We start from the raw sequence: 24,739 nt of genomic DNA, 5'->3' as shown, positions 1-24,739 counted from the left end.
GAGACGCCTGCTTCACGTGGGGACTATAGGGCCCTCCTGGGCTCCCCGGAGTGGTCCTGCTTCCCCTGCCCTTCAAGCCCACGTGAGGGCGGTGGGGAGACTCCTTCTCATGTGACCCGGGGTCATGTGGGTGCAGCGGGGCCCTTGGCCTCTCTCCCAACACTTCAGTTTTCCTTGAGGAAAGAACTTCTTCCCACCAAGACCCAAGCAGCTGGGTGCTCATTCGCCCCCTTCTGAGGGACCAGAAGCCCCATCTCTGGGTCTATGTGGTCCCGGCAGAGACCAGAGGGACAGAGTCAGAGAACGGGGACCTCACCTATCCCAGGGTACCCCCGCTTGCCATCAACATTGTGGGCGCCAGGGCCCTCCAGTCATTCTCCACCCCCTAAGCCAGCCAGGGTCCCCTCCGCTGCTTGCCCCCCAGACCCTGCCCGTACGGAAACCAAGGGAGAACGATTGGAAAGAGGGGCACATCCTTCCAGCCAGGGACAGGACAGGAGCCCGGTGCACACACGGGGGATTTTCAGAGCGGTGACGGCCATCAAAGAGGACTCTGGTCAGAACCTGTCCTGCCGGGGCCTCCCCTGCCTCTCCCGGCCCGTCTTGGGCAAGAGCAGCCCCACGGATGCCAGTGGGGGCTGAGTGCCCAGAGCTGGACAAGAGTGACGGCCAGGTCTCCTGACGTGGCGGAAAGCGTGTCACCGTTTGGGGACAGCTCTCTGCAAATGCTCCCTCCTGGGACAGACCGCAGTAGCGGCCAGGACGGAGGTGGCCCCAGGGGAGGACCTTCTGCCACTGCCAGAAGCTGTAGGGGTCCTCAGCTGCCCCTGTAACGGGGCGACGGGGTCTTTCCCCTCCTGCTGGCTCTCTGTGAGTGCCTTCCTTCCAACCAGTGCGGAGCTTTTCTCTGCACGAGTCCCCAGGAACCCAGAGCCACGCCCTGCCCCCAAAGGCCCCCAAGCCCCATCTCTGGGTCTATGTGGTCCCGGCAGAGACACCACGTCGCTCGGAGAAGAGCTCGGAGGCGCACGTGCACCCTGACCACCACCTCCGTCTACCGGCTCTGCGGACCTCAAGTGAGATGAGGCTGATTTCATTTTCAGAAGAAGGTTTGGGAATTCGTTTAATCGGAAATGCTTGCTCTGGAGCAGCGAGAGAGGCCAGGACCCGGGAATTAATCCTATATGAAATTACGCAAGTGCTGCTGGGAAAAAGCCACCGCTGTGGTGGGTTCCCTGACGCACCTGTCTTCCTCTGCAGTCTTTATATATGTCTTTACATTTTTACTTTTAAATAATTTGTGGTAGGACTTATACAGGACCCCCGCGTACCATCAGGCCTATCTCTTGCTCACCTTACTTGCTTTCCAATCCCTCCCTCCACGAATACTTCCTCTGGATCCCTGGAGATAATCCCCTTCCTGTATTTTCAGGGAGTTTTTTGTTTTGTTTTTTCTCTTAACGTTTATTTATTTTTGAGAGAGAGAGAGAGAAAGCAGGAGCAAGGGAGGGGCAGAGACAGAGAGGGAGACACAGAATCCGAAGCAGCTCCAGGGTCCAAGCGGTCAGCACAGAGCCCGAAGCGGGGCTCGAACCCATGGGCCGTGAGATCATGACCTGAGCTGAAGTCAGATGCTTTACCGACTGAGCTACCCAGGTGCCCCTGTATTTTCCTCTTCTTCTTCTTTTTTTTTTTAATAAAAGTAAAAGTGTCGGGAAGGGTTAGAGGGGGAGAAGGCACAGGGTAATGGTCTCCTGGCCGTGCACCGGGCTGCATCCTGAACCTCGTGTTCCATTCATGCCGGTGCCCTCGCAGCACCTGGTCCCCACACTGGATGAGGCTGTGGCCTGGCCGGGGGCTCTGGGCCCAGCACTGCTTTCCTTGTGACCTTTGCCGGTCCGCGCCCGCCATCATTCTGGCCCTGAGTTGTCCTGGGGCCACTCCACTGTTTCTCCCGGAAGTTCGTGCCTTTTCTCCTTATCTCCGGGGCCTGAGACATCACCCGCAGGTGCACCCTCCCGCTTCAGTGCCGCTAGGTACACGGGGAGCCCAGGGGCTCACTTCCTGGTCCCCTCTCTGGTTCGTCCCCTCCAGGGTTCCAGCTGACAAGCCCCGCGTCTAACCTCCCCATGGGGGACAGAAACACACCGAGGCCAGAATGCGGCAGAGCCTGGCTCAGGGGAAGTGTGGGCCATGGAGGGTTTCTTTCAGGATGACTTTTCCCTGGGGCGCCCAGGGGGCTCAGTTGGTGAAGCATCCGACTGTTGATTTCGGCTCAGGTCATGATCTCATGAATCATGAACTTGATGCCCTCGTCGGGCTCTGTGCTGGCAGCGTGGAGACTGCTTGGGATTCTCAATCTCTTTCTCTCTCTCTCTGCCCTTCCCCCACACGTGCTCTCTCTCTGTCTCTCTCTCTCTCTCACACACACACACGCGCGCGCGCGCACGCGATAAGTAAATAAACTTTTTTAAAAAAAGAATTGTTCCCTTTTACAAAGAGAACGTTCTCCACATTGACCCGATGAATCATTTCCTTCTGTTGTTGCACAAGGAAGCCATGCTGGCCACTGGGAGCTGAACTGATGGGGAAAGATTCTATCTTTTAAAAATAAACTCAGCCCCTCGTGGGTCCCCTTGAAACTGGCTCGAGGGCTGCCACAACCAACAGCCCAGGCGCAGCCTTCGTGGTACTCGGCGACTGCCACGGCACGGTCCTCCGTCTTGAAAAGTGCGGGGGTTGGGGCTGCAGGGGGCAGGAGCCGTGCTGGGTCGGCCCAGAGCCTTCTCGGGGGTGGGAGTCTGCTACCAGCCTCGGGAGCCAAGGGTCTGCTCCTTGTCCCCTGGGGCTGGGCCACGTCTAGCCAAGAAGCTGAGAATAAACCCAGAACGTCCTGCCTGCGGTAGGGCCCCCTTCCCTGCGCCCCTGCCCACACTCCCCACTGCCCTCAGTGGTGACGCCGTCCTGGGCTGGGGGAGGTTCCTGCAAACTGGTCCTCAGGCTCCCTCGGGGCCGTGGGAAGAGGAGGCGGGGCAGACCGGTCAGCACCCGAAGGGGGAGAAAGAAATGAGTGTCCTCCCCCGGGACCCCCGCTCTCAGGGAAGGTGAGGACACAGGCAGATCACTTACCCGGCGCTCCTGTGCCTCAGTTTCCGCGCCCACAAGGGGGATGATGATAACCAGGGTATTTCCTGACTGTTTGGTCCCTGCAGTCACAGGTGAAGCCATCGGTTGTCACAGCCATGCTCAGGGCCTGGCTCTGATCCCCAAGGGCTGGGAAGGCCTCTTGTCCCCTGACAGGCAGTAAACTTGAGGCTCCTCTCCCCCAGGAAATCAGAACAAGAAAACACAACAGGGAGCAGCTCGGCCTGACCCCACCCCTCGTCAAGGCCACTTGAAAACTTGGAGAGAGGCTGCTGGGCGGAACCCCTCTGTGGTCCTCACCTGAACACCCTGGAGGGCTGCCCCCCACCCCCCGCTGACTCGGCAGAGCTAGCTGGGTGTCATGGACGTGTGCGTGGGCCCACCCTGCGGAATCTGCCGTTCTGACGAGCCTCCGTGTGACAGGAGCTGCTGGGAGGGGCCGCGCCCTGCCAGGGCACCAGGCCGCCAGAGCTGACCCCTCCTCTTTGTGGTCCAGCCCCGATAGCAGGGACATGAAGTGCACACACGCACAAGGGGCCTATCTCTCAAGGCAGAGGTGGTGAAATCGATTGTCGTGTGCTCTTACCTGGGGGCCCTCTGCACCCACAAAATCAGCGCCTGGGAAGCCAGGGCCTGGGGTCTGCCCTTGGCCATCACAGCCCAAATGGCTCACTCCGCCTACAAATCCTAATGAGCTCCCAGCGGTGACAGGACCTCCCTGTCTCGAATTCACAAGGCTCACTCCGGGGAGAGACGGACAGAACACTATGGCTCCAGCAGTCTCCATATGTCAAGACAAATCAAGCTGCCCACCAGGCGCGCCTGGGTGGCTCAGTCGGCTGGGCGTCTGACTTCGGCTCAGGTCATGATCTCACGGCTCGTGGGTTTGAGCCCGGCATCGGGCTCTGTGCTGACAGCTCAGAGCCCGGAGCCCGCTTCGGGTTCTGTGTCTCCCTCTCTCTCTGTCCCTCCCCTGAGCACACTCTCTCCTCCTTAAAAATAAACAAACATTAAAAAAAAAAAAAAATCTCCGGACCAGAAAGTAATTCGGGCAAAAGGAACGCGATCATCAGATACAATACAGAACATCCAGTTAAATTTGTGCTTTAAATAAACAAAGAGTAACTTTGAATGTAAGTACATCCCACACAATATTTGACACATACCTTCACTGCAAAATGACTCATTATTTATCTGAAATTCAAATGTAACTGAGCATCATCCTTTATTTTTTTATTTTAGGGAGAGAGCACGTGCGAGTAGGGGGGAGGGGCAGAAAGAATCTTCTTTTTTTTAAGTATATTTATTTATTTTGAGAGACAGAGAGGGAGAGTGGGAGAGGGGCAGAGAGAGGGGAGAGACAGAATCCTAAGCAGGCTCCTGACTGTCAGCACAGCCCCGATGCGGCGCTCGATCACAAACCATGAGACCATGACCTGAGACGAAATCAAGAGGCAGACACTCAACCGACTGAGTCACCCAGGTGCCCCTAGTTTTATATGTCAAATCTGGCAACCCGACAGAGAAGGCAACACCCCCCTGACCAATCAGGAGTGACTGGCAGCTGAGCCTGGCACCCCACGGCTCCCCTCCTCCCCTGGACCAGGCTTAGCCATGCAGGTGACATGATGGGGACGGTAATGGTACCAGGACAGGATCTGTGAGGATCCACGGAGCTGACCACAGAGCCATGCGCCGTGGGCAGGATAAACGTCCTTGGGGTCATCACGGCGATGATGCCCATCGGAAGAATTAGACTTGCTTTTCAAAAGGCCGTGACCGGCCCTCTGGGCCAGCTGCCAAGGGAAGACGAAGTGGGTCCGTGTGGTTCCTGCCTGCAGGGTTCTGAGACAGGAGCCCCGGTCTGAGTCCAAACAATGGGTGGGAGACGCCCTCTAGAGGTGTGATGTGGGGCTGCAAGCCACAGCTGACCCTGAAGGAGAAGTCTCAGCCACCCTGGCTGGCAGCCACTGGGTCCCTTGGGCACCTCACACCTCGGAGGTCCCTCAGCCCAGGAACAGGGATGATGTTGCTGTCCTTGATGTCCAGAGGTCAGGACGAGGCGCGAGGAGGCCCATGGTAGAGCAGGCAGATATGAGCGAGTGGGGGCTGTGCTTCCTACATGAGCGTATCCCTCCACTTCCTCGGGTGTGAGCTCCAGTGTGAGAGCACCAGAGGGGGGCCAGTGCCAGCCATGCTGGGGCGGAATTCTATTTCTGTCCCAGAGACTCAGTCGGAGGGGAGGACAGTGCACCCAAGGGAAGGTGGACACACAAGGGGATGTTTGACCAAAGCCTTCCAAACACTCCTTCCTCTGAACCCAGCTCTCACAACTAAGAGCCCGGTGTCCCCTTAGGAGTGAAAGATAGGTACCCTTTTATAAGTGATGGTCACTGCTTTCCAGAGATGACATCAGTTCCCGGGCAAGAAACTCCACTTGGGCAGAACCCAGACCTGGTCTTGGGAATAATTCACAGTAGCCAAACTCATACAAGACTGATGTATAAACCAGATGGCTCATGGAGAAATCCCTTTCCAGGCCCTAGGTGTTTCCCATCTGGGGGTCCAAGCCCCCCCATTGCTGGGACTCAGAGGCTTGGGAGGCCAAATGCATCTTTTTAAGATGTGGACATCACAAGTGTCAGTGGGCAGTAGGGGGGGATCATTTAGCCCTAGTGATCAAGAAAGTGAGTTGGTCAGTTGGTCCTTGGGTCCACGAACGGTCACTGTCCACCTGCTCTGTGCCAGGTCAGCCCTGGTCCCCTGGATCTGACTGACAATCTGGCAGGGAAGACCGACGCTGTCACCAATGGTTTGCAATGACAAGTAGGCAGGGAGCACGGCAGAACACCTGCTGAGGGGTATGAACATGAGGGAACAAGTGGGATCCTCTCGTCTGGGGGTCAGGGTGAGACACCTCGCCACGGTCCCTGGTCAAGGACTGAGTGAGGAGGAACTGACCTCTAGAAGCCACCACCCATGACCCACCCTAGCCCGCCAGGCCAGGCCCGCTGTGTTTCCAGCCCAGGGCCACACATGCCTCTCCTTCCGTCCCTTTGCCTGTCCCCCATGTCCAAGGTTGCCACCCCAGGGGCGTCTCCCGACCTCCCGGACAAGAAGGCCACAGCTCCTATGTGCCACTGAGGGGACCGGTATCATCAGCAGCCCCCTTCACAGGCAGGACTCAGGCCCCAGGCAACTGAGCCTGGACTCCTGCGGGCTGTCCCCGGGGGTGTGGCTGACCGGAGCCTGCGCCGGCCAAGGGGCAGCGCTCAGCAATGTGACACCAGCAGTTAACTGTGAAGCCTGGGCGTGCGTCCGCGTCAGGCCCAGGTCTGGGGCACCAGAGCAGACAGCGGGAAGGGCCCCCAGCCTTCACCAGGACCCCTGAGGAATGCGCCGTTGTTGCTTCCATTGCACGGAGGCGGAAACTGAGGCCTAGAGACGCTCGGCGCCTTGCCCGGAAGGGGTCCCGGCAGCGGGACCGAGAGTCCACAACCCGGCGGGAGGGGAGGCGCGCAGGCCGCAGCGGGTCCGGCGCCTTGACAGCGCGGTGGGCGGGGCCTGGGGAGGGGCGGGGCGCGGTCCGCGGGACGGGGCGGAGTCGGCGGCCCTGATTGGGTGATGTCGGCTGCCCCGCCTTGGCCCTGCCCCCTCCGTGGCTGGCGGTGGGGCGGGGGGGGGTGGCCCCCACCGAAGCCCGCGGTCAAGGCCAGGTCCGGTCGGGGCAGCGGCGGTCGCAGGGAGCCCACGCCCGCAGGCGCTGTCAGTGGCCCGTTCTTCTTCCTAAGCTCCTCAGACGGGGACGTGCTGCTGGCAGCCCCGCCTCGAAGAGCGCACAGCTCAGAGGAGCCTCACCCGGAGCCGCGCCGCAGGCGCCGCAACCTCTCCCCCGCGCTTCCGCAGCCCGCCCGCGCCGACCGCGCTGCGCCGCGGGGCCGGGCCGCCAGGGGGAGCCGCGGGGCCCAACCCTCCGCTGCGCCTGCGCCGGCGCCGCGCGCGAACCCGAGCGCGCGCCCGCCGCGCGCGCGCGCCCGCCCGCCCCGCAAGTGCGCCTGCGCCGAGGCCGTGGCCGCGCCCGCTCCCGCCGGGGGCTCGTCGCTGGGCGGCCGGGCCATGGGGGAGGCTGAGGTGGGCGGCGGCGGCGCGCCGGGAGACAAGGGGCCGGGGGAGGCGGCCACCAGCCCGGCCGAGGAGACGGTGGTGTGGAGCCCCGAGGTGGAGGTGTGCCTCTTCCACGCCATGCTGGGCCACAAGCCCGTCGGTGAGCGGAGCGCCGCCGAGGCCGCGGACCCGCGTGGGGGCGGGGCGGGCCGGGCAACGGCCGGGGCGCGGGGCGGGGCCTCCCACGCCCGCCCACCCACCTGCGCCTCCTGCGACCCCTGCGCCCACCCACCCCACCTCCGCTGACGCTTCCCCCTCCTGCACCCCTCCCCTGCGCCCCTCCGCCTTCCCGTACCCTCCCTATGGCCCTTCCTGCATCCCTCTGCCCTCCCTCTGGCCCCTTCTGCCCGTCCTGTACCCTCCCTCTGGCCCCTGCTGCTCCCCCTGTACTCTGCCCCTGGCCCCTGATGCTCCCCCTGTACCCTGCCTCTGGCCCCTGCTGCGCCCCTGCACCCTCCCTCTGGTCCCTGCTGCCCCCCTGCACCTTCCCTCTGGCCCCTGATGCTCCCCCTACACCCTCCCCCTGGCCCCTGCTGTGCCCCTCCTGCACCCACTCGCCCTCCTCCACCCTGCCCCCCAATACCCTCCTTTTGCACCTCCTACACCCACCCTCCTGCCCCCATCTTTACTTCTCCCCTGCTGACCCCTGCTTCCAGCTCCCTCACTGCCTTCCACCTCCCCCCTCCTCACAGGTGACCCCCTCTTCCCACAGGTGTTAATCGACACTTCCACATGATCTGTATCCGGGACAAGTTCAGCCAGAACATTGGTCGGCAGGTCCCATCCAAGGTCATCTGGGACCACCTGAGCACCATGTATGACATGCAGGCACTGGTGAGCTGGATCCCACCCTCCCTGGTCCTCAGGCCAGGGCCCCCCTAACCCCAGACAGAGCTGCTCCTCAGGGAGCCCTGTGGCCTGTGGACCTCCCCGGGGGGGGGGGGCACCAGTAACTAAACAAGGCACCTCAAGTAGTTCACAAACGCAGCGGGGGTAGCTGGTTGCTCTCCAGGAGCCTTCTTTATGTGGGGTGGTTAGCAAAAGTCTCTCCGGGGAGATAAGGGCGGAGCTGAGGACCGTGGAGGAGGCGTGAGGCCCCGGCAGTCACACGGGAGGCCCCACGGCGCGCCAGGCAGAAAGGTGACTGGATCCGAGTCACATTCAGGTGAATATGGTGGCTTCTGTGGGCACCAGGCAGGCCGGGGCCCTGTCGCCACAGAACCCCCGGGCAGTTTCATCGAAAGGCAGGCAGGTCAACTGGGAAGCCAGGATGGCCAGAGGAGACAGTAGACATTCCCCGCAGAGGAACAGCAGGCGTCAGGGCTCTGTGGCAGCAGGCGATGGGGGGTCGAGGAGCTCAGAGGAGGTGTGGACCCCTGGGGCTGGGGGGCAGCGGGAGCTACAGGCAAGCAAAGGGGTAGGCACTTGTGCCGGGGCAGGGGTGAGTCTCTGCCCCCCCGGCTGACTTAGGGCCACGCCAGCCCTCCCAGCTGAGGCCTTCCTTGCCCAAACGTGGTGCCACCCTTGCTTCCTGTGGGTTTGGGCAGGTGGTTCGCAGCTCTTTGTCTTACTCTTGGAAGGAGATGAGGGTGACAGCCGTGCCCTGGGGACTGACTGCCCGGCCTGGAGGAAGCACCCTGGAAAGTGAAGTCCCTGTTGCTGGGACCAGCTCATCACGGACAAGCCGTCATCCTGAAGGGGCCTCACCCCACACCTGTCACCTTGTGGGGTCACCTGGTCCCCAGACTTCCATGCCGTGACTCTAGGCCAGTGGGGACCCCAAGCAAGACACAGACATCAGGGTGGCAGGGTCCCTGGCCCAGTGCAGCCAGGGACACAGACACAGCTGGCACCAGGCCCTCGCTGCACTTGGGAGCTGCAGGGCGCCTCTCAGAGGTTGTAGTCCAGGGCAAGCAGCTGGTCCCCCCTCTCTGCCGGAACTTCAGTCTGGCCTATTACTTGTGCGGGACCAGGCACGACCTCGAGGCTGTCGCTCCGGACCCCAGTGCCCCTCTGGAGCTGATGCCAGAGTCACCCGGGACCCTGGCAATGTGCATCTGTGGCCCCCACCACGGAGATACCAGCAGCCCCAAGAGCCACAGGGTTTCCAAAGCTCCAGGAGACGCAAGCACGTCTGCGGGCTAAGCACTGAGCTTTACCACGAGCTGCGGAGAGGAGGCCCTTCCCGCTGAGCCCCTCCCTGTCTAGACCCCTTCCGCCAGCGCACCTTCCTTTCCTCTGGTGGTCCTGTGCCTCCAGGGTCTCGTCCCTTCTGGCACATGGGGCCTGTGTGACGTGTAGGACAAGTGGGACTCTGATAAGCAGTGTCCCTGACACCACTGTGTAGTCCTTACCTGGTTTCCGAGGCAGTAGCTTTCCCGTCCGGCACCCTCCGTGTCTGCGGGCTTCACTGTCACTGTCATCTTCTGGGGAGGGAGTAGGACAGGTCAGCAGGACAGCCGTAGCCTGCTTTTGCCCTGGGGGTAGGGACGGCATGCTGGGAAGTGGGGCTGCCCCAGCCTCGGGTCAGGTGACGACTCCTGGTGGCTGGACTCCTGGTGGCTAGAGCCATAGCCTTGCTTCTGCGGCCTGTTGGAGAAGCCCAGCTCCTGGTAGACTGCCGGCAGAAAGAAGGAAGTGTCCTCACCCCGCTGGTGCCCTCCCCCTCGGCTCTCGGGGACCGGCCGTGTGCTTGCTCCTCAGGTGCTCCTAAGTTGGCTCTTACACGTTTTTGGTGACTTACTAAAATCACATTTTTTTCTTTGTTTCTTTAAAAAATCGCCCTACTTGCCGTCAGCACGAATCTGAGATTCTTCCATTCCCAAATCCAGAGAGGAACTTCGTCCTTCCGGAAGAAATAATTCACGAAGTCCGAGAAGGTGAGACTCGGGCGGGTCAGGTTCGGGAATTAAGGAGGACGTGGGCCGAGGGCGGTGGCGTCGGGCGAAGGTCACGAGCCTCGGGGAGGAGTGAGGGCTGCTGGCGGGGTGCTTCTTGGCCCAGGTGGACTGGGAGGTCTGGGGAGTCTTGGGGACTGGCGGGAACTTGTTCAAGAACAATGGGCTCTCTTTAAAAGCGGCCTGGCGGCAGCTGAGAAGCACACACACAGCCGTCCCCGGCCTGAGCCGTCCGCAGCGCTGGGCAGGGCCGCGTCTCCCACCGTTTTGGTAAACGTCAGCTGTCGCCCCACAGGAAAAGTGGTCATTGAAGAAGAGATGAAGGAGGAAATGAAGGAAGATGTGGACCCCCACAACGGGGCGGACGATGGTGAGTGGGGAGCGCCCCCCGACCCTGCCCTGGGCCCCAGGAGCAAGCCGGGCGGCTGCGCACCCCCAGCCCGCGCGTTGAGTCCACCTGGGGCCGGAGCTGTGCCGTCTGGTTCCACCTGCCTGGGCGCGAGCTGCTGGGCAGACCTGGCCTGGTGCACGGCCCACACTGCGAGCGAGCCCCGCGGCGGCCCGGGGCACTGGCACCCGGGCCGCGGCACGTAAAGCGCGTGGTGCAGGGGGTGCGGGTGCAGGGGACACACTCCACGCGGCAGAGACGGCGGGTCCTGGACACACGCCACGCGGCAGGGACGGCGGGTCCTCAGGAGGACCCAGCTGCCCGCGGGCCACACGGCAGCCCAGCTCGGAGCGTCGTGTGTGTGTGTGTAGATGCGGCTTTTTATCACTGAGTGGGAAGATGAAGTAAAATTCTGGATATTCTGTTTTCAGCCAAATGATTTTGTCTCCCAGTTTTTTCGTCTTCAGGAAGCTTGGGCAAAGCAACGGAAAAGGCCAGCAAAGACAAGAACCCCTCGGACTTGGGCTCCAAGGAGGGGGTGGACAAGCGGAAGCGCAGCCGCGTCACCGACAAAGTCCTGACGGCAAACAGCAACCCCTCCAGCCCCAGCGCCGCCAAGCGGCGCCGAACGTAGACGCCGCTCAGCCAGGGCACAGGGCAGGGGGCCGGACGCGCCGCCCCTGTGGCTCCCACAGGGCCCAACCGCGACCACCTCCCGCGGGGGCGGAGAGCTGGGAGGCAGGCGTCCTCCTCGTCCTCCCGTGACGCCGGGTCAGCTCCAGCCGTGCTAGTTCTCCGGCCGGGCTGCGGTCCAGGCCCCGCGGAGCAGGGCGAGGGGCACGGGCAAGGAGACCTGGGCCAGCGAGCAGGAAGTCCGTTCTTGCTGTGTCCTTGAGGAGCGCTGGTCTTGCCGGGCAGCTCGGTGCTGCCCGTTGTCCGTCTGTGCGTCTGTTGGCCGTTCTTCCTAACCGGCTGCCCCGTCGGGAGAGAGACTCAGGCCACCCCGTGGCGGACCGTCGCCCCACCTGAGAAACTGAGAACTGGACGTTTTGCCTCATTCGCTTGTACTGTAACGATGTATATAATTTGGCGGTATTTCACTATTTAATTTTTAAGAAGCCTATTTTACTAGTGTTTTATATGACAACAACACTGCAGAAGTGAAACCTGTGTTGTATTTTTCCTGAGATGTTTTGTGTTAAGGTCATGACTGCTGAGACACTTTTCGCTCAGTTTTTATATGCCAGAAACAGGATTTGTAGCGGCTATTTTTGTATCCTCCGGTAACTTGCAAACAGACCAAATGAGTGAGTGGAGGGAAGGGGCGCCGGGGCCCAGGGTTGCCTGAAATACTTTCGTTTGAGTGCGGAATATTAAAGCACAAAAGCAGCAGCCTGGAGTCGTGTGATTTTGATACCAAAGTAAGTTCCCTTTTCTTACGGTAGGAAGTGTTTATTTTTCCAAGGGTTATAACCGCAGCCTACACTCAGTGGGCTTCGTAGCATTCCCTCGATACAATGTATTGACGACCGACAGGAAGTCGGGCCAGAGTGGAAATGTGGTCGAGTGTGACAAGTCCTTCAGATACGAAATGCCAGGACAGCGGACAAGGCAGCGCCGGTGGCTGGCTGAGCCCGGACGTCCGGGAGCTCATCCTCTGGCAACGCGAGTCTCGGGGCCCAGTCTGCTCTCCGCACAGGAGGGTCCGGGCAGAGCAAGAAGGGTGCGCCCTCAGTCCCGGCTGACCTCCGTGCCCTGGGTCCTTCATCTGGACAAGTCACCAGGAAGCTGAATCCCCCCACCGTCTCGGAGCAGGAGGCCGGGCCTCGGCCCACCAGGCGAGGGCAGGAACCCGGTGCCCCACGCCCCATGCAGGCTGGCCTGCTCTACCCGGCCCGCCGTCTCTCACGGGGCCTGGAGCGCATCGCCGGCAGCCCTCCTTCAAGGCCCACTCTGCACCGGCTTCTGTCGCTGGGACCCTGCTGCCCGAGAGGAGCCTGGTCCCTGGGGAGTCAGAACCGGCAGAGCCGTGGGGCAAACGTTGTCTATGAAGACGGGGGTCTTTCCCTTAACAGACGTAGACCCTGGTCTGGAGCAGGATCTTCAGGGACCTCAGAACATGCTGGAAAAGCCTAGTCAATAAGTCAAACCTGTTTCCTAATGACTGAACATTCGCTGCCCTTCCAGGAGATGTGGGGGGAGGGGCGCGCAAGGCCGCCCAGCAAGGTAGATGGCCCCCCACCCCAGGTGCCGGTTTGGGGCCACTCCCCACGCCCTTAGGCCTGCGGAGGCCGGAGTCCTCAGCCGGAGTGAGGCTCACACAGGGGGTCCGGTTCGTGTGCTGCGTGTGGCCTGTGCAGGTCAAGTTCACATCCCTCTCCTGGCCTAGGGGTCCACTCTGTGACGTGGGGTACAGCTGTGCCCCCACCACGTAGGTAGACGGAGTGTGACAGAGGAGAGGCGCTGGGGAGAAACCAGTGTGAGCGGCTGCAGGACACTGGGAGACACAGGCGCCACTGACGTGAGACCAGAAACCTCCGGGAGGTGCTTCGTGCCGAGGACGCCGGGCCAGGTCGTCGACAACGGGACGGCGCAGCCTCCCTGGGCGGGGACAGGTGGATGCGGCCTCAGCCCTCCCTGCTCTGGCCCAGCCCAGGGCCCCCAGGGCTGATGCAGGAGGAGAGTGTGCTCCCAAGTGCTTACCGATAGGGCAGCAACGGGACGCAGCGGGGCTCCCTCGGGGCGGGGCGGGGCGGGAGGGCGTGGGGCTTTGGCCAAACAACGAGGCTGCAACTGGTTTCGCCTGAGGAAAACGTTAAGGCAGGTCTAACCTGAACCTGCCCCTGCCCAGCTCCTGCAAGACTCCTCCACCAGGGGCAGGGCCACCCTGGGGCGCGCCACCTACTGCCGGTGCTCCGAGGAGGAACCGGAGCGAGCGCGCCGCCGTCGCTCCTCTGGGCCCCGCCCCGGCCCCCCTGGCCCGCCCCCCAGTCCTGCCCCCCACCCCTGCTCAGCCCCGCCCCAGCCTGGGCGGCCCACTGTCCAGAGCCCTGAGCCCACAGCGGGCGTCCCCAGGCTGCAGAGGGGAGGAAACAGCACAAGACTTCTTCTGCAGCAGAAATCTGGGCTCCCGGGTTAACGCGCCCTGCGGAGCCCCAGGCAAACTGCACAAAAGCAGCCGGAGGTGCGGTTCGGGGTGACTCTTCCTTGTCGAGCGGAAGTCGGGCAGCGTCTGGGAGGGTCCGTCGTCCCCGCCCTGGTGGGAGGCAGCGGCGGGGAGGCTTGCCGCTCGGCCCGTGGAAAGGCACAGCCTCCCCACCGCCGTGCCCCTCAGAGCAGCCAAACCCCTGCATTCCGCCCCGGACACGCGGACACCTGCGTCAGGGCCTCCCGGTGTCATCTGCCCGGTGTCCTGGCCGGGGCCTCGCGGGGCCACCTGCAAGTCAGGCAAGCGGGAGGTGAGGCCCAGGGGGTGGGGGAGGTAATCCGCCCCCGCGGCCCCCGCCAGAGGCGCGGCGGCTGCCCGCTGCCCAGGAAACCTAGCCTAGCCTGCCCACCGGTGGCACACCTTTTACAGAAATGCCCAGATGTCCGTTCCGGGGGGGGGGGGGGGGGCACCTCCGTCCTCTTAGAGAGTGAGGTCGTGTGTACACAGGCTCCAGCCAGGTGAGACTGTACCCGGAGAATGGATGAGGACAGCCCGCATCAAGAAGGGCCCTCAGCTGTGCCCACAGCCAAGGTCGGAAGTTTGTGCTCCCTCTCAGCTGTCACAGGCAGCCCTGAGGCCCAGGGGCCGCTGGCGGGGCTGGGAGAGGTCAGCGACCCCAGGGGCCTGGGTTTGGCCTTCACCCTCTACCCCGTCGACCCCGGGAGTTACCCTCCTGGCTAGATCTGTCAGAAGGCCAGACTTTGGTTTTAGCGAAAATGCTGTGAAACACTGAAGGTGCACGGTGGTCACAGAGTCCAAATACTACCTGGGCGGGCCACTCCCAAGTTGCATGTTGAGGGGCGGGTCTCCAACTTTGCTGGAACTCCCGCGGCCACCAGCAGATGTGAGGGCACAGATTAAGGGAATCTGTGGGAGGTCACTGGGGAATTTGCAAATGCAGGTGATTTTCAGCTGTCTGACACACGCCAATGTATGCGGAGAGGGCGGCCACCGCCGGCTGCCCCCAGCGCCCCGAGAGGCCCCCGAGGGGATGTTTAACCAGGGCCACCTGTGTTGAGCAGCGTCAGGATGACCCCAGTCACCCAGTCATTCATGTGTCCCCTCCCTGTAGGCAGCACCTTACCGCTGATAGGATGTGGCAAAGGGGCAGAGGCCAGGCCCACGGTGACGGTGCAGACGACTCCCGGCACACTGGAAAGAGACCCTCCTGCTGGCCTTATGGAAGCAAACTGCCCAGTTGTGAACCGTCTGTGAAGGGACACGAGGATCCGTGTCCCACCGCCCGAGAATGACTTCTGCCCACAGTCTGGGGGACCGTGGAAGCAGACTGCTCTCCAAAGGAACCTCTCATGAGACCACAGCCCCAGCCTACACCTGGAGGGCATCCCACGTGGGAGCATCCTGGGGGGGCCTCCCTTCTGGGGAGGACAGCTCCCAGGAGTTATGCTCCTGGGGTCAGCCCTGTGGAGGGACATCCTCCTGTGGGCATCCTCCAGGGGGTGGGTAGACTTCCTCCAGGAGAACATCCTCTGGGAAGAGGGATATTCTGGAGGAGGGGGTTTCCAGCAGGTAGGCGTCTTCCTCTGGGGGGAGGTTGTCCTCAGGGGCATTCTGGGGTGATTCTCTGGGATGAGCATCCTCCAGGGACATACCTGTAGAGCCGGTATACTCCAGAGGGCATCCTGGGGGAGGTGTCTTCTCCCAAAGGGAAGGGATATCGTGTAGGGGGGGGTCCTGGGGGGACACCCTGGGGGCAATCCCAGCGAGAAAGGGGGCGGGCGTCCTCCGGAGTGACGTTCTCCGGGAGGGGCTGTGCTCGGAGCGTGGGGGGCCGTCTCGGGGCGGACGGCGCCGGCGGCCCCGCCCCCGGCCCCGCCCCTATCCCGCCCCGGCCCCGCCCCCGGCCCTCCCCCGCGCTTCCTCCTTCGCTCACTTTCGCTTCCGCCGGAGCGCGGGGTCCCGCCGCCGCCCGAGCATGGACGACCCGGACTGCGACTCGACCTGGGAGGAGGACGAGGACGAGGACGGCGAGGGCGCGAGCGCTGGGGGCGACGAGGACGGCGAGGCCGGCGCCCCAGGGGACGCGGACGCGGAGGACGAGGACGAGGACGAAGAGGACGCGCCGGCGGCGCGGCCCGGCGCGCTCCAGGTGCAGCCTCGACGCGCGCCGGGGACCCAGCGCCCAGCCCCGGGGGGCGCCCGCCCGGCCGCCGCGAGGTGGGGGTGAGGCCCCGCTCCGGGAAGGCCGCCCCTCCTCCCGGCCCCCGGACACCCGGCTCGGGGCCTGGCTCTCCCTCTCCAGCTGTTGCCCTCTCCCCGACCCAGGCCCCCTGGTGCCCCCCTCAGGATCGCTGGACACCCTGAGACCCGCCCCGTCCCGCGCCTCCCAGCTCCGGCCCCCCGGGGGGGGGGGAACCTCGCAGGGAGATCCAGGGCCACCCTCAGATCCGTGCGGTGTGATGATACTTCCTCAAGCGGATGCCCTGGGCACATTCTGGACTCGCCTCTGTCACTTCCCGCCTCCGGGCCCTTGGCTCTGTCCTCTGAATAGATCCCAGCTCTCCGTGCCGGCCGCCTGCTTCTGCCTGCCTTTCTGCCTCTGGGTGCCCCCTTGCTTCTGCCCCGCCCTGCTCCCTCCCACCCCCGGCCCGCCTCACCCCCACCGCTCCTCGCTGGGTGCAGCGCCCACCCGTGGGACCTCTCACCCTCTCGAAAGTGGCCTTGGAGGCCACATTTACGTGACCTGCCTGAGCCAGGGCTGCTCGCACCAGCTCCTAGCAGTTATGGGTGCTGGTTTGTCATTATCAGCCGTTACTTTTGTTACTACTGATTACCTAGGTGACCAGCAGTTACTTTTGTCTTCACTGGTGATACTCCTTGTTACCATCGGTTACTTTTGTTGCCACGTATTTCTTTTCTTCTCATCACCACTGGTTACTTTTGTTACTAGGGTCACTCAATACCAGGAGCCGGTGCTCCCTGAGCCTCACATTCTGTCCCAGGGCAGGGTGGTCCCAGCTGGGGTTCTAGGTGTTATTGGGACTTAGGTGACAGCTGTCATTTTTGGAGGATGATGTAGTGGCATCGTGTCTATGGGGTCTTGAATTCCATCCCGTGTGATCTCTGGGTTGCGTTCTCCCCCAGACAGATGAGAGCTCTGGTTTGGGGTTTAGCTGGCTGTGTGGTGAAGTCTTGGTCAGGGAGAGGGACCCGGACGGGCTCCTGGGCCTGCCAGGGAGGCCAGAAGGCGGAGCACATCTATGGTGTTTGGGGCAGGCATGAGTTTCTGGAGGCAGCAGGCTGGGCAGTGGCCAGGGGTCACGGGGCAGGGATCTGGCTCTTCCGTGGCAGATGCCCGCCGGCTGGGGCACGTATTGAGAGAGGATGCTGTCCTTGCTGTAGCTCCGTGAGCCCCACTCCCACAGCAGTGCGCTGGCCCCTCGGCCACTGAGAGGCGCCACAGTCCTTGACTTCTACACGGGGCCCAGCTGTCTGGTATTTGTCCTGGGCTGTGTCTTCTGTGCACCCGTGGGGCTGACCTGGGGATGGTGAGTGGGGCCAGCTCCTGCTGAGTTTCGGTGTCTCCTCGGGCCCTTGGCTGGTAGGCAAGAACATCACCAGCAGGCCCTGGTCTATAAATTGGGCAGAGAGGCACCCCCAGGCCCCTGCTGGAGCTCAGAACCATTTGGAGCATCTTGGGGAGTGGGGAGGGGGTCAGAGCCAAGGGACACAGTGACAGGCCTGGCCTCCTGACTCCCCTTGTAGTGCTTCTTCCAGGATCCTGGACCCAGGTGTTTCCCTGGGACGAGCGGTGGGTCTCCTGTGGAGTCACGCCCAGGAGCCGTACCTGCCTGGGCCCTCTCTCCTGTCCCGGCTTCTGTCGGACCTCAGGCCAGGCTCAGCCTTGCTCATGCCTCCCACCCTATAAGAGGGTGGGTGAAGCCGCCTTTACCCAGCATCCTAGCCGCAAAGTTACCTTCTATCCCTCCCAGGACCCCGGGAGCTTGGCCTGCAGAGATAGGGGCTGCAGGTGTTGGGGGGCAGCGAGGAGCCCCTGTGTCTCCCTGCGCAGGTTCTCCCATAGGGCCGGAGGCCCGGAGACACGGGGTCTGGTCGACGAGCATTGGACGGGGACCAGGCTGGTTCCCTGGGCCTTGGTCATTCATTTCTTCGTCAGGCAAGTGTTTGGGGCCCCTCCTGGGGCTGTAGGCTAGGAGGCCACGGCCCTTCGAGACACAAGCCTTGTGACAACTTAGAGCACCGTACAAAGAGAAAGCATTGGCGAAGGCAGGGGGACCAGGGGCAAGTCCCGGGGCTGCGGTCCAAATGGAGTTAGCCGGCAAGTACCGGAGGAGGCAGTGAAGCCAGGGCCCGGGGGCGGTGATGCGCCCCAAGAACGTGCCGGTCAGCCTGGGATCCTGGGAGCGGGGGCGGCGGCAGGGGCTGAGCAGGGGGCAGGGCTTGTTCCTCCCATTCTGGTCCCTTCCAGTTTTGTTGCTAGCGGACCCCGTCCTTGCTGCCCTTACTGGGACAGGGGCTGGCTTGGGGTGGGCCTCCCCTAGGGGTCTCACCCATCTCCTCTCTCCCCAGGCCAGGACAACGGGGTCCCGAAACTGGCGAGCCGCGCGCGACACACGCAGGTACCGGCACCACTACCCGGTACGTAGCCGCCTCGGCGCCCGCACACCTCGGCAGCCCGCCCGGGACGAGTCTCCCGCCCTCCGCCGGGAGAAGGCCATCGGGACAAGACGTCCCGTCACCCCCCTCCTCAGACGAGGTCCCATGGCCCACCTGGGACTGCGGCTCCTTCCCCCCGGGGGAGGGGGGTGAGGAGGACCGCCTCTGTCTCGGAGCCTTTAGAGCAGGGGAGCAGCGCCAGCTAGTGGCGGAGCCACATGTGGCCCCGTGTGTCGGTCCGCGGGTCGGGGCCCATGTCGGTGGCGTTCCCGTGGCCCTCGCCCCTGCCCTCTGCACTGTGAGTGTCAGCCAACCCCTAGGCTACTTTAGGGGTACAGATGGAGGGGACCTGCCGCCCGGCCCGCGCTGGTGAGGAGGGAAGGTGGCGGTCAGAGGGAGCTGCTGTCCTCCCAGTGCGGAGGCTGGTCCTCGCCTGCAGGGCGAGGGGCCCCGGCTGGGGACTCGGGTCTTCGCCAGCCTTCAGGATGTCGAGGCTCACGGGCCCAAGAGCGGACGCCCGCTCCCCGAACGTTCTAGTGTGAGGGGCCCTCGGAGGCAGCCTATTTCTGGAGATGTCTCCACCGGCAACTTTCTCTGGCTCTTCAGGATTTGATAGAACGGGATGGCAACGGTGACATGCCAAACCTGAGTTTCTACAGAAACGAGATCCGGTTCCTGCCCAACGGTGCGCGTCTGCTGGGCCGCCTGCGCCCTGTCCCGGGGGGCGTCTGTGGCCCCACTAGGACCCTGTTGGGGACGGCTTCCTGTTGGGCCCGCGGTTTTCGGCTTGCCCCGCAGCGCCCCCTGCAGGCTGCTGCGGGGACGCCCTGGGAAGGGCCGTGTCGCTCACTACTGCTGCCTTGGTGGGAAAGCCGCACTACACGTGTAAACTGGCGAGTAAGAGTGATTGTTCCATTTCCAAGTGGTTGGAAACAACTCAAGGTGGAAAATGTTCTGTGATGTGAAAGTGACACGAAATTCAACTGTGAGCGTCCATAAGGGAGAGTCCGTGGGAAGCCACCCACGCGCATTCGTTCAGGCGTGGCCGCCTTCCCACTACAACGCAGCACAATTGCAGCAGAGGACACGTGGCCTCAGAGAGTCACTGGCCCTTGGAAACAGTGGCCGCCCTACAGGAGGCCAGGCCATGGGGGGTGGGGCTCCGCTGGAGGTTCTGTCTGAGGTCGGGTTCCAGCGAACCAGCTGTGGTTTGGAGGGGGCAGTGAGGCCCCCTTTCTGCAAAGGCAGGTGGGGGTCTGGGACCCCATGTCCTCCTGGGCCCTCCGGCCCGACGAGCCCAGCGTGGCCCTTCTCACTCGGGTCTGTGCTCAGGCAGCAACGGAGAGCCCGTGTCGGACAGCAAAGAAACCGAGGGCTTCGGTTGGGGGGTTACGGTCACATGACACAGACACAAGCTTCAGAGCCCCGAGGTCCTCAACAGAGGAGGGGAGGGATAGTGGGGGGACTTCTAGCAGCTCCTCACTGACTTATCCCCGTGGGGCCCCCAGGCTGTTTCATTGAAGACATTCTTCAGAACTGGAGGGAGGACTACGACGTCCTGGAAGAGAATCACTCCTACATCCAGTGGTGAGTGGGCGGGGCTTACCGAGCAGGCGCCCTCGGCGGGGCGGGGCTTACTGAGCAGGCGCCCTCGGCGGGGCGGGGCTTACTGAGCAGGCCCCCCTCGGTGGGGCGGGGCTTACTGAGCAGGTGCCCTCAGTGGGGTGGGGCTTACCGAGCAGGCGCCCTTGGCGGGGCGGGGCAGGGCTTACTGAGCAGGCGCTCTCGGTGGGGCGGGGCTTACCGAGCAGGCGCCCTTGGCGGGGCGGGGCTTACTGAGCGGGGGCCCTCGGCGGGGTGGGGCTTGTGAGCAGGCACTGTCGGTGGGGTGGGCTTACTGAGCAGGCCCCCTCGGCGGGGCGGGGCTTACAGAGCAGGCCCCCTCGGTAGGGCGGGGCTTACTGAGGAGGTGCCCTCAGTGGGGCGGGGCTTACCGAGCAGGCGCCCTTGGCGGGGCGGGGCGGAGCAGGGCTTACTGAGCAGGCACCGTTGGCAGGGCGGGGCTTACTGAGCAGGCGCCCTCGATGGGGCGGGGCTTACTGAGCAGGTACCGTCGGCGGGGCGGGGTTTACTGAGCAGGCGGCCCCGGCGGCTCAGGGCAGCGGTGGTGCGCGGCCTCTGAGGCTGTAGGTGGGCGTGGGGCGCAGGAAGAGCCTTAGGCCGGCTTCCTGGGACAGGACGAGCCCCGGTGCCAAGAGGCCTCGTGGGCCCACAGAGCCCCTTGGACACTGACAGTGACAGGCCTCGAACAGTGGCCTGAGGTGATCCTTGCCGGCATGGCTGCCTTGGAGAGCCTTGACGTTGCCCCACAAACACAGTGTGCGTTTGAAAATGGCACGTCGGGGGCCTTTTCCTGGGCACAGCGCATCGTGGGGGATAGTTGTGCAGCACTGACGACTAGACGCAAGGAGAACATAAGAATTAGGAGGACTGCCTGGAACGCCCTGGGCAGCACTGGCAGACCGGCTCGCTGCCGAGCACGCGCACGACTCCTCTAGTCGCGTGTGCACGCATCTGGTGCCCTGGCCCGTAACAGGTTCCCTGCAGCCTTCCCCGCCTCACGCCTCGGCTTTGCCTTGTGAGAGCGCACACACATGTTCATCCAGCCAGGCCCTCCTAGAGTTGAGCCGTGAACCCAGAGAGGCTGGTGAGCCTCCCGGGACTGCGGGTGTGCGCCTTGGCTGGGAGCCCGTGCCTGCCGCCGACGGACCTGTAACCGTGCCTCCTACAGGCTGTTTCCTCTGCGTGAACCTGGAGTGAACTGGCATGCCAAGCCCCTCACGCTGCGGGAGGTTGAGGTGAGCTCTGATCGCTGGGAAGCCGTCCCGGGGAGCCCCTCCCCTCCGCGCTGGCCCTTGCCTCTGCCCCTGGTGCTCTCACAGGCTTCTAGAGAAATCTGGCTCTCTCCGGCAGTTTGCCTCCAATCGGGGAGCCCAGAGCCAGGGCTGTGAGCAGAATCATGGTGACGGGAGTTTCATCACACCTGGTTGGGGCTGGAGCAGACGCTCCTGGAGGGACAAGAGGGTCTGGGGGGGGGGGGGGGGGAACAGGACGTGTTTCGTGCCACGTGCTCAGCCCTGGGGTGGGGGGTGGGGGTGCATGATTCCCAGGAGCTAGATTCCCCTGGGGGTGAAGCCGGCGCCTCAGGCCCCAGTGAGACTCTGAGGCAGCTTAGAGAGGTTCATCATTCACTCCTGTCCGGGCTCCTGCGCCCTGGCGTTTTACCCTGAAAGTCTGAGTCCAGCCCTTTAGAAGAATCAGGGCCCGAGGGGGGCGCTGGCCAGCCGGATGTATGGGTGACGACCCCTGGGCTCCCCACTGGCCTCGGGGGTGTGTTCCAGGCATTTAAAAGCTGCAAGGAGGTCAGGGAGCGGTTTGTGCAGGCCTACGAGCTCATGCTGGGGTTCTACGGGATCCAGCTAGAAGACAGGAGCTCGGGTCAGGTGCGCCGAGCACAGAACTACCAGAAGCGCTTCCAGAACCTCAACTGGTGAGGACCGCCCCTCCCCCACCACAACCTAGGAGGATGGGGCCGCTAGGTTTCAGGCAGGTGTGGGGGGAGCACTCCGGCGGAGGAGGGACTCCAGGGCCACTGGGGCAAGTGACTAAAGGCTCTCTGAACACCCTCCGTGTTTGCAGGGTTGGGGTGGTGCCACTGATAGGGGCGTGAGAGCCGGTCAGTTTCACTGCTAGCGGCGCTGCGTCCGCCTGGGTGTGGGCCAGGATGCCCATAGCACCCTCACCTTGGCAGGCACGGCCCTCCTCCTCCCTGGTGAGAGGCACCGGATGGGGAGGAGGTAAAGGGGGTGGGTCTGCTGATAACACCAGTGCCCCTGCACGTGGGTAACAGGTCCCGTGCTCTGGGGGGGGGGGAGGGTCCCCGGGGGGGGGTCCCCCCTCCGGCTCTTCTCCAGCCATGCAGGAGGGTGGGGGGAGATCTTCGGGGCCCAGGGGGCAGCCCCCTTCTAAAAGATGCATCAGGATCCCCACCTGCAGGGTCCAGCACACAGGTCTTTTTCTCCAGGACTGGGGTGGGGCACAGGGAGGGGGAGGGGGAGGGCGCCAGGGGGACGAGAGGGTGGGACGGAGCCTGGCGGAGGGAGGGGGAGGGAGGAGGCAAGGGGAGGGGGGGGAGGAGAGTATGGAGGAGGGGAAAAGGAGGAGGAGGGGAGGGGGGAGGGGGAGGAGGAGGGAGGGCCCTGGCGGGGCGCCCCGCCCCCCACGCCAGCGCCCCTCCGCTTCCTGGCCCCAGGCACAGCCACAACAACCTCCGCATCACGCGCATCCTCAAGTCCCTGGGCGAGCTGGGCCTGGAGCGCTACCAGGCGCCGCTGGCGCGCTTCTTCCTGGAGGAGACGCTGGTGCGCCAGGAGCTGCCGGCCGTGCGCCAGAGCGCCCTGGACTACTTCGTGTTCACCGTGCGCTGCCCGCGCCAGCGCCGCAAGCTGCTGCGCTTCGCCTGGGAGCACTTCCGGCCGCGCCGCAAGTTCGTGTGGGGGCCGCACGACAAGCTGCGGAGGCTGCGGCCGCCCCTGCCCGTGGGGGAGGGAGAGGGGGAGGGGAGCCCCGGGGCCCCGGACCCCCTCCCCGGGGCCGGCGCCTCGGGGGACCAGACCGGCGCGCCGGGGCGGGCCGGGGGCCAGGAAGGGGAGGCGGGGGGCCGTGGGGAGGGGGGCCCGGAGCCCCCGAGCCCCAAGGAGAACAAGAAGAGGAAGCTGGACGCCAGCCGGCGGGAGCGGGCCCCGGGGGAACGGGGCGGCCAGAGCGCCTCGGACGTGGAGAAGATCGCCCTGAACCTGGAGGGCTGCGCCCTCAGCCAGGGCGGCCTGAGCGGGGGGACCCAGGAATCGGGCAGCCGGGCCCCGGGGGAGGCCGAGCAGCCCTGCCCCCAGCCCCCCCCGGCGGCCAAGGTGGTGGAGGAGGTGAGGAAGAGAAGGAAGGTGGACCAGGGCCCCGGGAGCGGCGACTCGGTGGGTGCCGGTGGTGGGGCCGAGCCCCCAGCCCCCGCCCGGCGCTGCGCCCTGCCAGGGTGCCCCGAGGCCAGTAATGGGGTGGAGGAGGCCGGTGGCCGGGCAGAGCTAGAGCAGGGTGCCCCTGGGAGCTCAGCCCCCGCGGGACCCTCGGTAGCTAGGGAAGCAGAGGCGGGGCCTGAGGCCAAACCCAGAAAGCCTTAAGGGAAAGGGCCGCCTGGGCATCCTGCCCTCCGTCCTGCCGCGGGTCTGGGGAGCCACGTGGTCAGCTGTTGTCAGCACGGAGCAGTACTGGTCTGTCCCTCCTGGTCACCGCAGCCGTGGAAGGAGCAGATCCCCGCTCTGGGAAGGCCAGGGACTTGGGGATCCTTACCTCCAGCTCACTTCCTGCCTCCCTCCTCCAAGCCACCACCCCCCCCATCTTTGTAAATTGGCCCTCAAGGGTCTGGGGGGGGGGGTGGGAATGGGGGCTCATTTTCTTAGTCTGGTGCCGAAACCTTTTCTGAATAAACTCATTTGACTTTGAGTGTTTGGACATGGACAGAAGTCCCGTGAGTGGGCAGGGGAGGGGCACTGCTCTTCGGGAATCCGGGGGTGGTGTCCCCTGGGCGCCCCCCAACACACGAGCACCCTGACCACGCAGCCTCCCGGGGCTTCTGGAGCCGGGCGCTCTGTCCCTTGGCTGCCTTTTGTCACTAGTTTAAGTCTGGGGACCCACGTGCCGCCCCCTTGGGTGGGTTGAGCGGGAGGAGCAGGGGTGTGGCGTGGCCCGGGTCCAGACAGGACCTGTGCCCACGCTGATATGGGGCACAGTGTCGTGCCTCGGGGAGCAAGGTCAGCGGCGTTCTCTGGCTCCGTGCCCTCTGTCCCTACCCTGGTAGCCCTCCGCATCAAGACACAGCCTCCCCGGGGCCTCCGGACCCTCTGCCCTGGCGTGGGCACAGCACACCTCCCGCTCCTTGAGGATCCCCTTTCCTGACACGCTGGCTCCTCTGCGCCGACACCAGTGGGGTGAGGAGACTGCCGAGGGCCACGCGCTTGCCTTTGAACAAGCGAAGTGACAAATGTCACAGTTCTCCTGGGGACGGGAGAAGGGAGCACGGTTCACCCCAAGAGTTACCAGCTGCGACTTGGGCTCCATTCTCACAAAAAGCGCCGACGGTCCGCTCCCGTCCTGGGGGGAGGGCTGCACAAACTGGAAGTCATTGGGAGGGAGGGCCCCTGAGTTGATGTTCCCTAGAGCTGGAGTTGGGGAGGCGTATGTCCTGGG

The 24,739-nt window shown here is 63.9% G+C and overlaps 3 protein-coding genes and 1 long non-coding RNA gene across 4 annotated transcripts; 3 read left to right on the top strand and 1 right to left on the bottom strand.

Moving 5' to 3' along the window:
* The first annotated feature begins 7,206 nt into the window (after nt 1–7,206).
* Nucleotides 7,207–11,261, top strand: MRGBP (MRG domain binding protein). The gene is made up of 5 exons (XM_053199747.1): nt 7,207–7,408; nt 8,021–8,142; nt 10,106–10,187; nt 10,501–10,575; nt 11,046–11,261. Exons 1-5 carry the CDS (start codon nt 7,261–7,263, stop codon nt 11,225–11,227), a joined length of 609 nt encoding a protein of 202 aa, XP_053055722.1. The 5' UTR covers nt 7,207–7,260; the 3' UTR covers nt 11,228–11,261.
* On the bottom strand, nt 8,307–10,860 carry LOC128311072 (uncharacterized). Its single transcript, XR_008289000.1, has 2 exons — nt 9,663–10,860; nt 8,307–8,945 (listed from the first exon to the last, which is right to left on the bottom strand). It is a non-coding gene; the product is annotated as an uncharacterized LOC128311072 (long non-coding RNA).
* Nucleotides 11,262–13,212: 1,951 nt separating the features above from the next.
* On the top strand, nt 13,213–14,867 carry LOC128311341 (basic proline-rich protein-like). Its single transcript, XM_053201335.1, has 3 exons — nt 13,213–13,288; nt 13,414–13,777; nt 14,249–14,867. The coding sequence occupies exons 1-3, from the start codon at nt 13,213–13,215 to the stop codon at nt 14,532–14,534; spliced, it is 726 nt and encodes a 241-aa protein (XP_053057310.1). The 3' UTR covers nt 14,535–14,867.
* OGFR (opioid growth factor receptor) lies at nt 13,653–23,995 on the top strand. The gene is made up of 8 exons (XM_027046560.2): nt 13,653–13,782; nt 14,874–15,911; nt 18,353–18,421; nt 19,046–19,124; nt 19,948–20,026; nt 21,231–21,297; nt 21,841–21,989; nt 22,752–23,995. The coding sequence occupies exons 2-8, from the start codon at nt 15,738–15,740 to the stop codon at nt 23,671–23,673; spliced, it is 1,539 nt and encodes a 512-aa protein (XP_026902361.1). The 5' UTR covers nt 13,653–13,782; nt 14,874–15,737; the 3' UTR covers nt 23,674–23,995.
* The last annotated feature ends 744 nt before the right edge of the window (nt 23,996–24,739 follow it).

This window comes from Acinonyx jubatus, chromosome A3 (genome assembly GCF_027475565.1).
Source record: "Acinonyx jubatus isolate Ajub_Pintada_27869175 chromosome A3, VMU_Ajub_asm_v1.0, whole genome shotgun sequence".
Lineage (NCBI taxonomy): Eukaryota > Metazoa > Chordata > Mammalia > Carnivora > Felidae > Acinonyx > Acinonyx jubatus.
The sequence above is the reverse complement of the archived record's forward strand: the minus strand, read 5'-3'. Positions and strand labels throughout refer to the sequence as shown.

What these genes read in the sequence shown, in the direction of transcription:
- MRGBP (XM_053199747.1), top strand. Translation starts at nt 7,261, where the DNA reads ATGGGGGAGGCTGAGGTGGGCGGCGGCGGCGCGCCGGGAGACAAGGGG. An exon ending in AATTCACGAAGTCCGAGAAG is followed by an intron (nt 10,188 to 10,500) that starts GTGAGACTCGGG and finishes GTCGCCCCACAG; the next exon opens with GAAAAGTGGTCATTGAAGAA. An exon ending in CCACAACGGGGCGGACGATG is followed by an intron (nt 10,576 to 11,045) that starts GTGAGTGGGGAG and finishes TTTGTCTCCCAG; the next exon opens with TTTTTTCGTCTTCAGGAAGC.
- LOC128311341 (XM_053201335.1), top strand. Translation starts at nt 13,213, where the DNA reads ATGCGGCCTCAGCCCTCCCTGCTCTGGCCCAGCCCAGGGCCCCCAGGG. An exon ending in GGAGGAGAGTGTGCTCCCAA is followed by an intron (nt 13,289 to 13,413) that starts GTGCTTACCGAT and finishes GAAAACGTTAAG; the next exon opens with GCAGGTCTAACCTGAACCTG. An exon ending in CTGCACAAAAGCAGCCGGAG is followed by an intron (nt 13,778 to 14,248) that starts GTGCGGTTCGGG and finishes GTGTGTACACAG; the next exon opens with GCTCCAGCCAGGTGAGACTG.
- OGFR (XM_027046560.2), top strand. Translation starts at nt 15,738, where the DNA reads ATGGACGACCCGGACTGCGACTCGACCTGGGAGGAGGACGAGGACGAG. An exon ending in GATCCGGTTCCTGCCCAACG is followed by an intron (nt 19,125 to 19,947) that starts GTGCGCGTCTGC and finishes TGGGGCCCCCAG; the next exon opens with GCTGTTTCATTGAAGACATT. An exon ending in TCACGCTGCGGGAGGTTGAG is followed by an intron (nt 21,298 to 21,840) that starts GTGAGCTCTGAT and finishes GGTGTGTTCCAG; the next exon opens with GCATTTAAAAGCTGCAAGGA.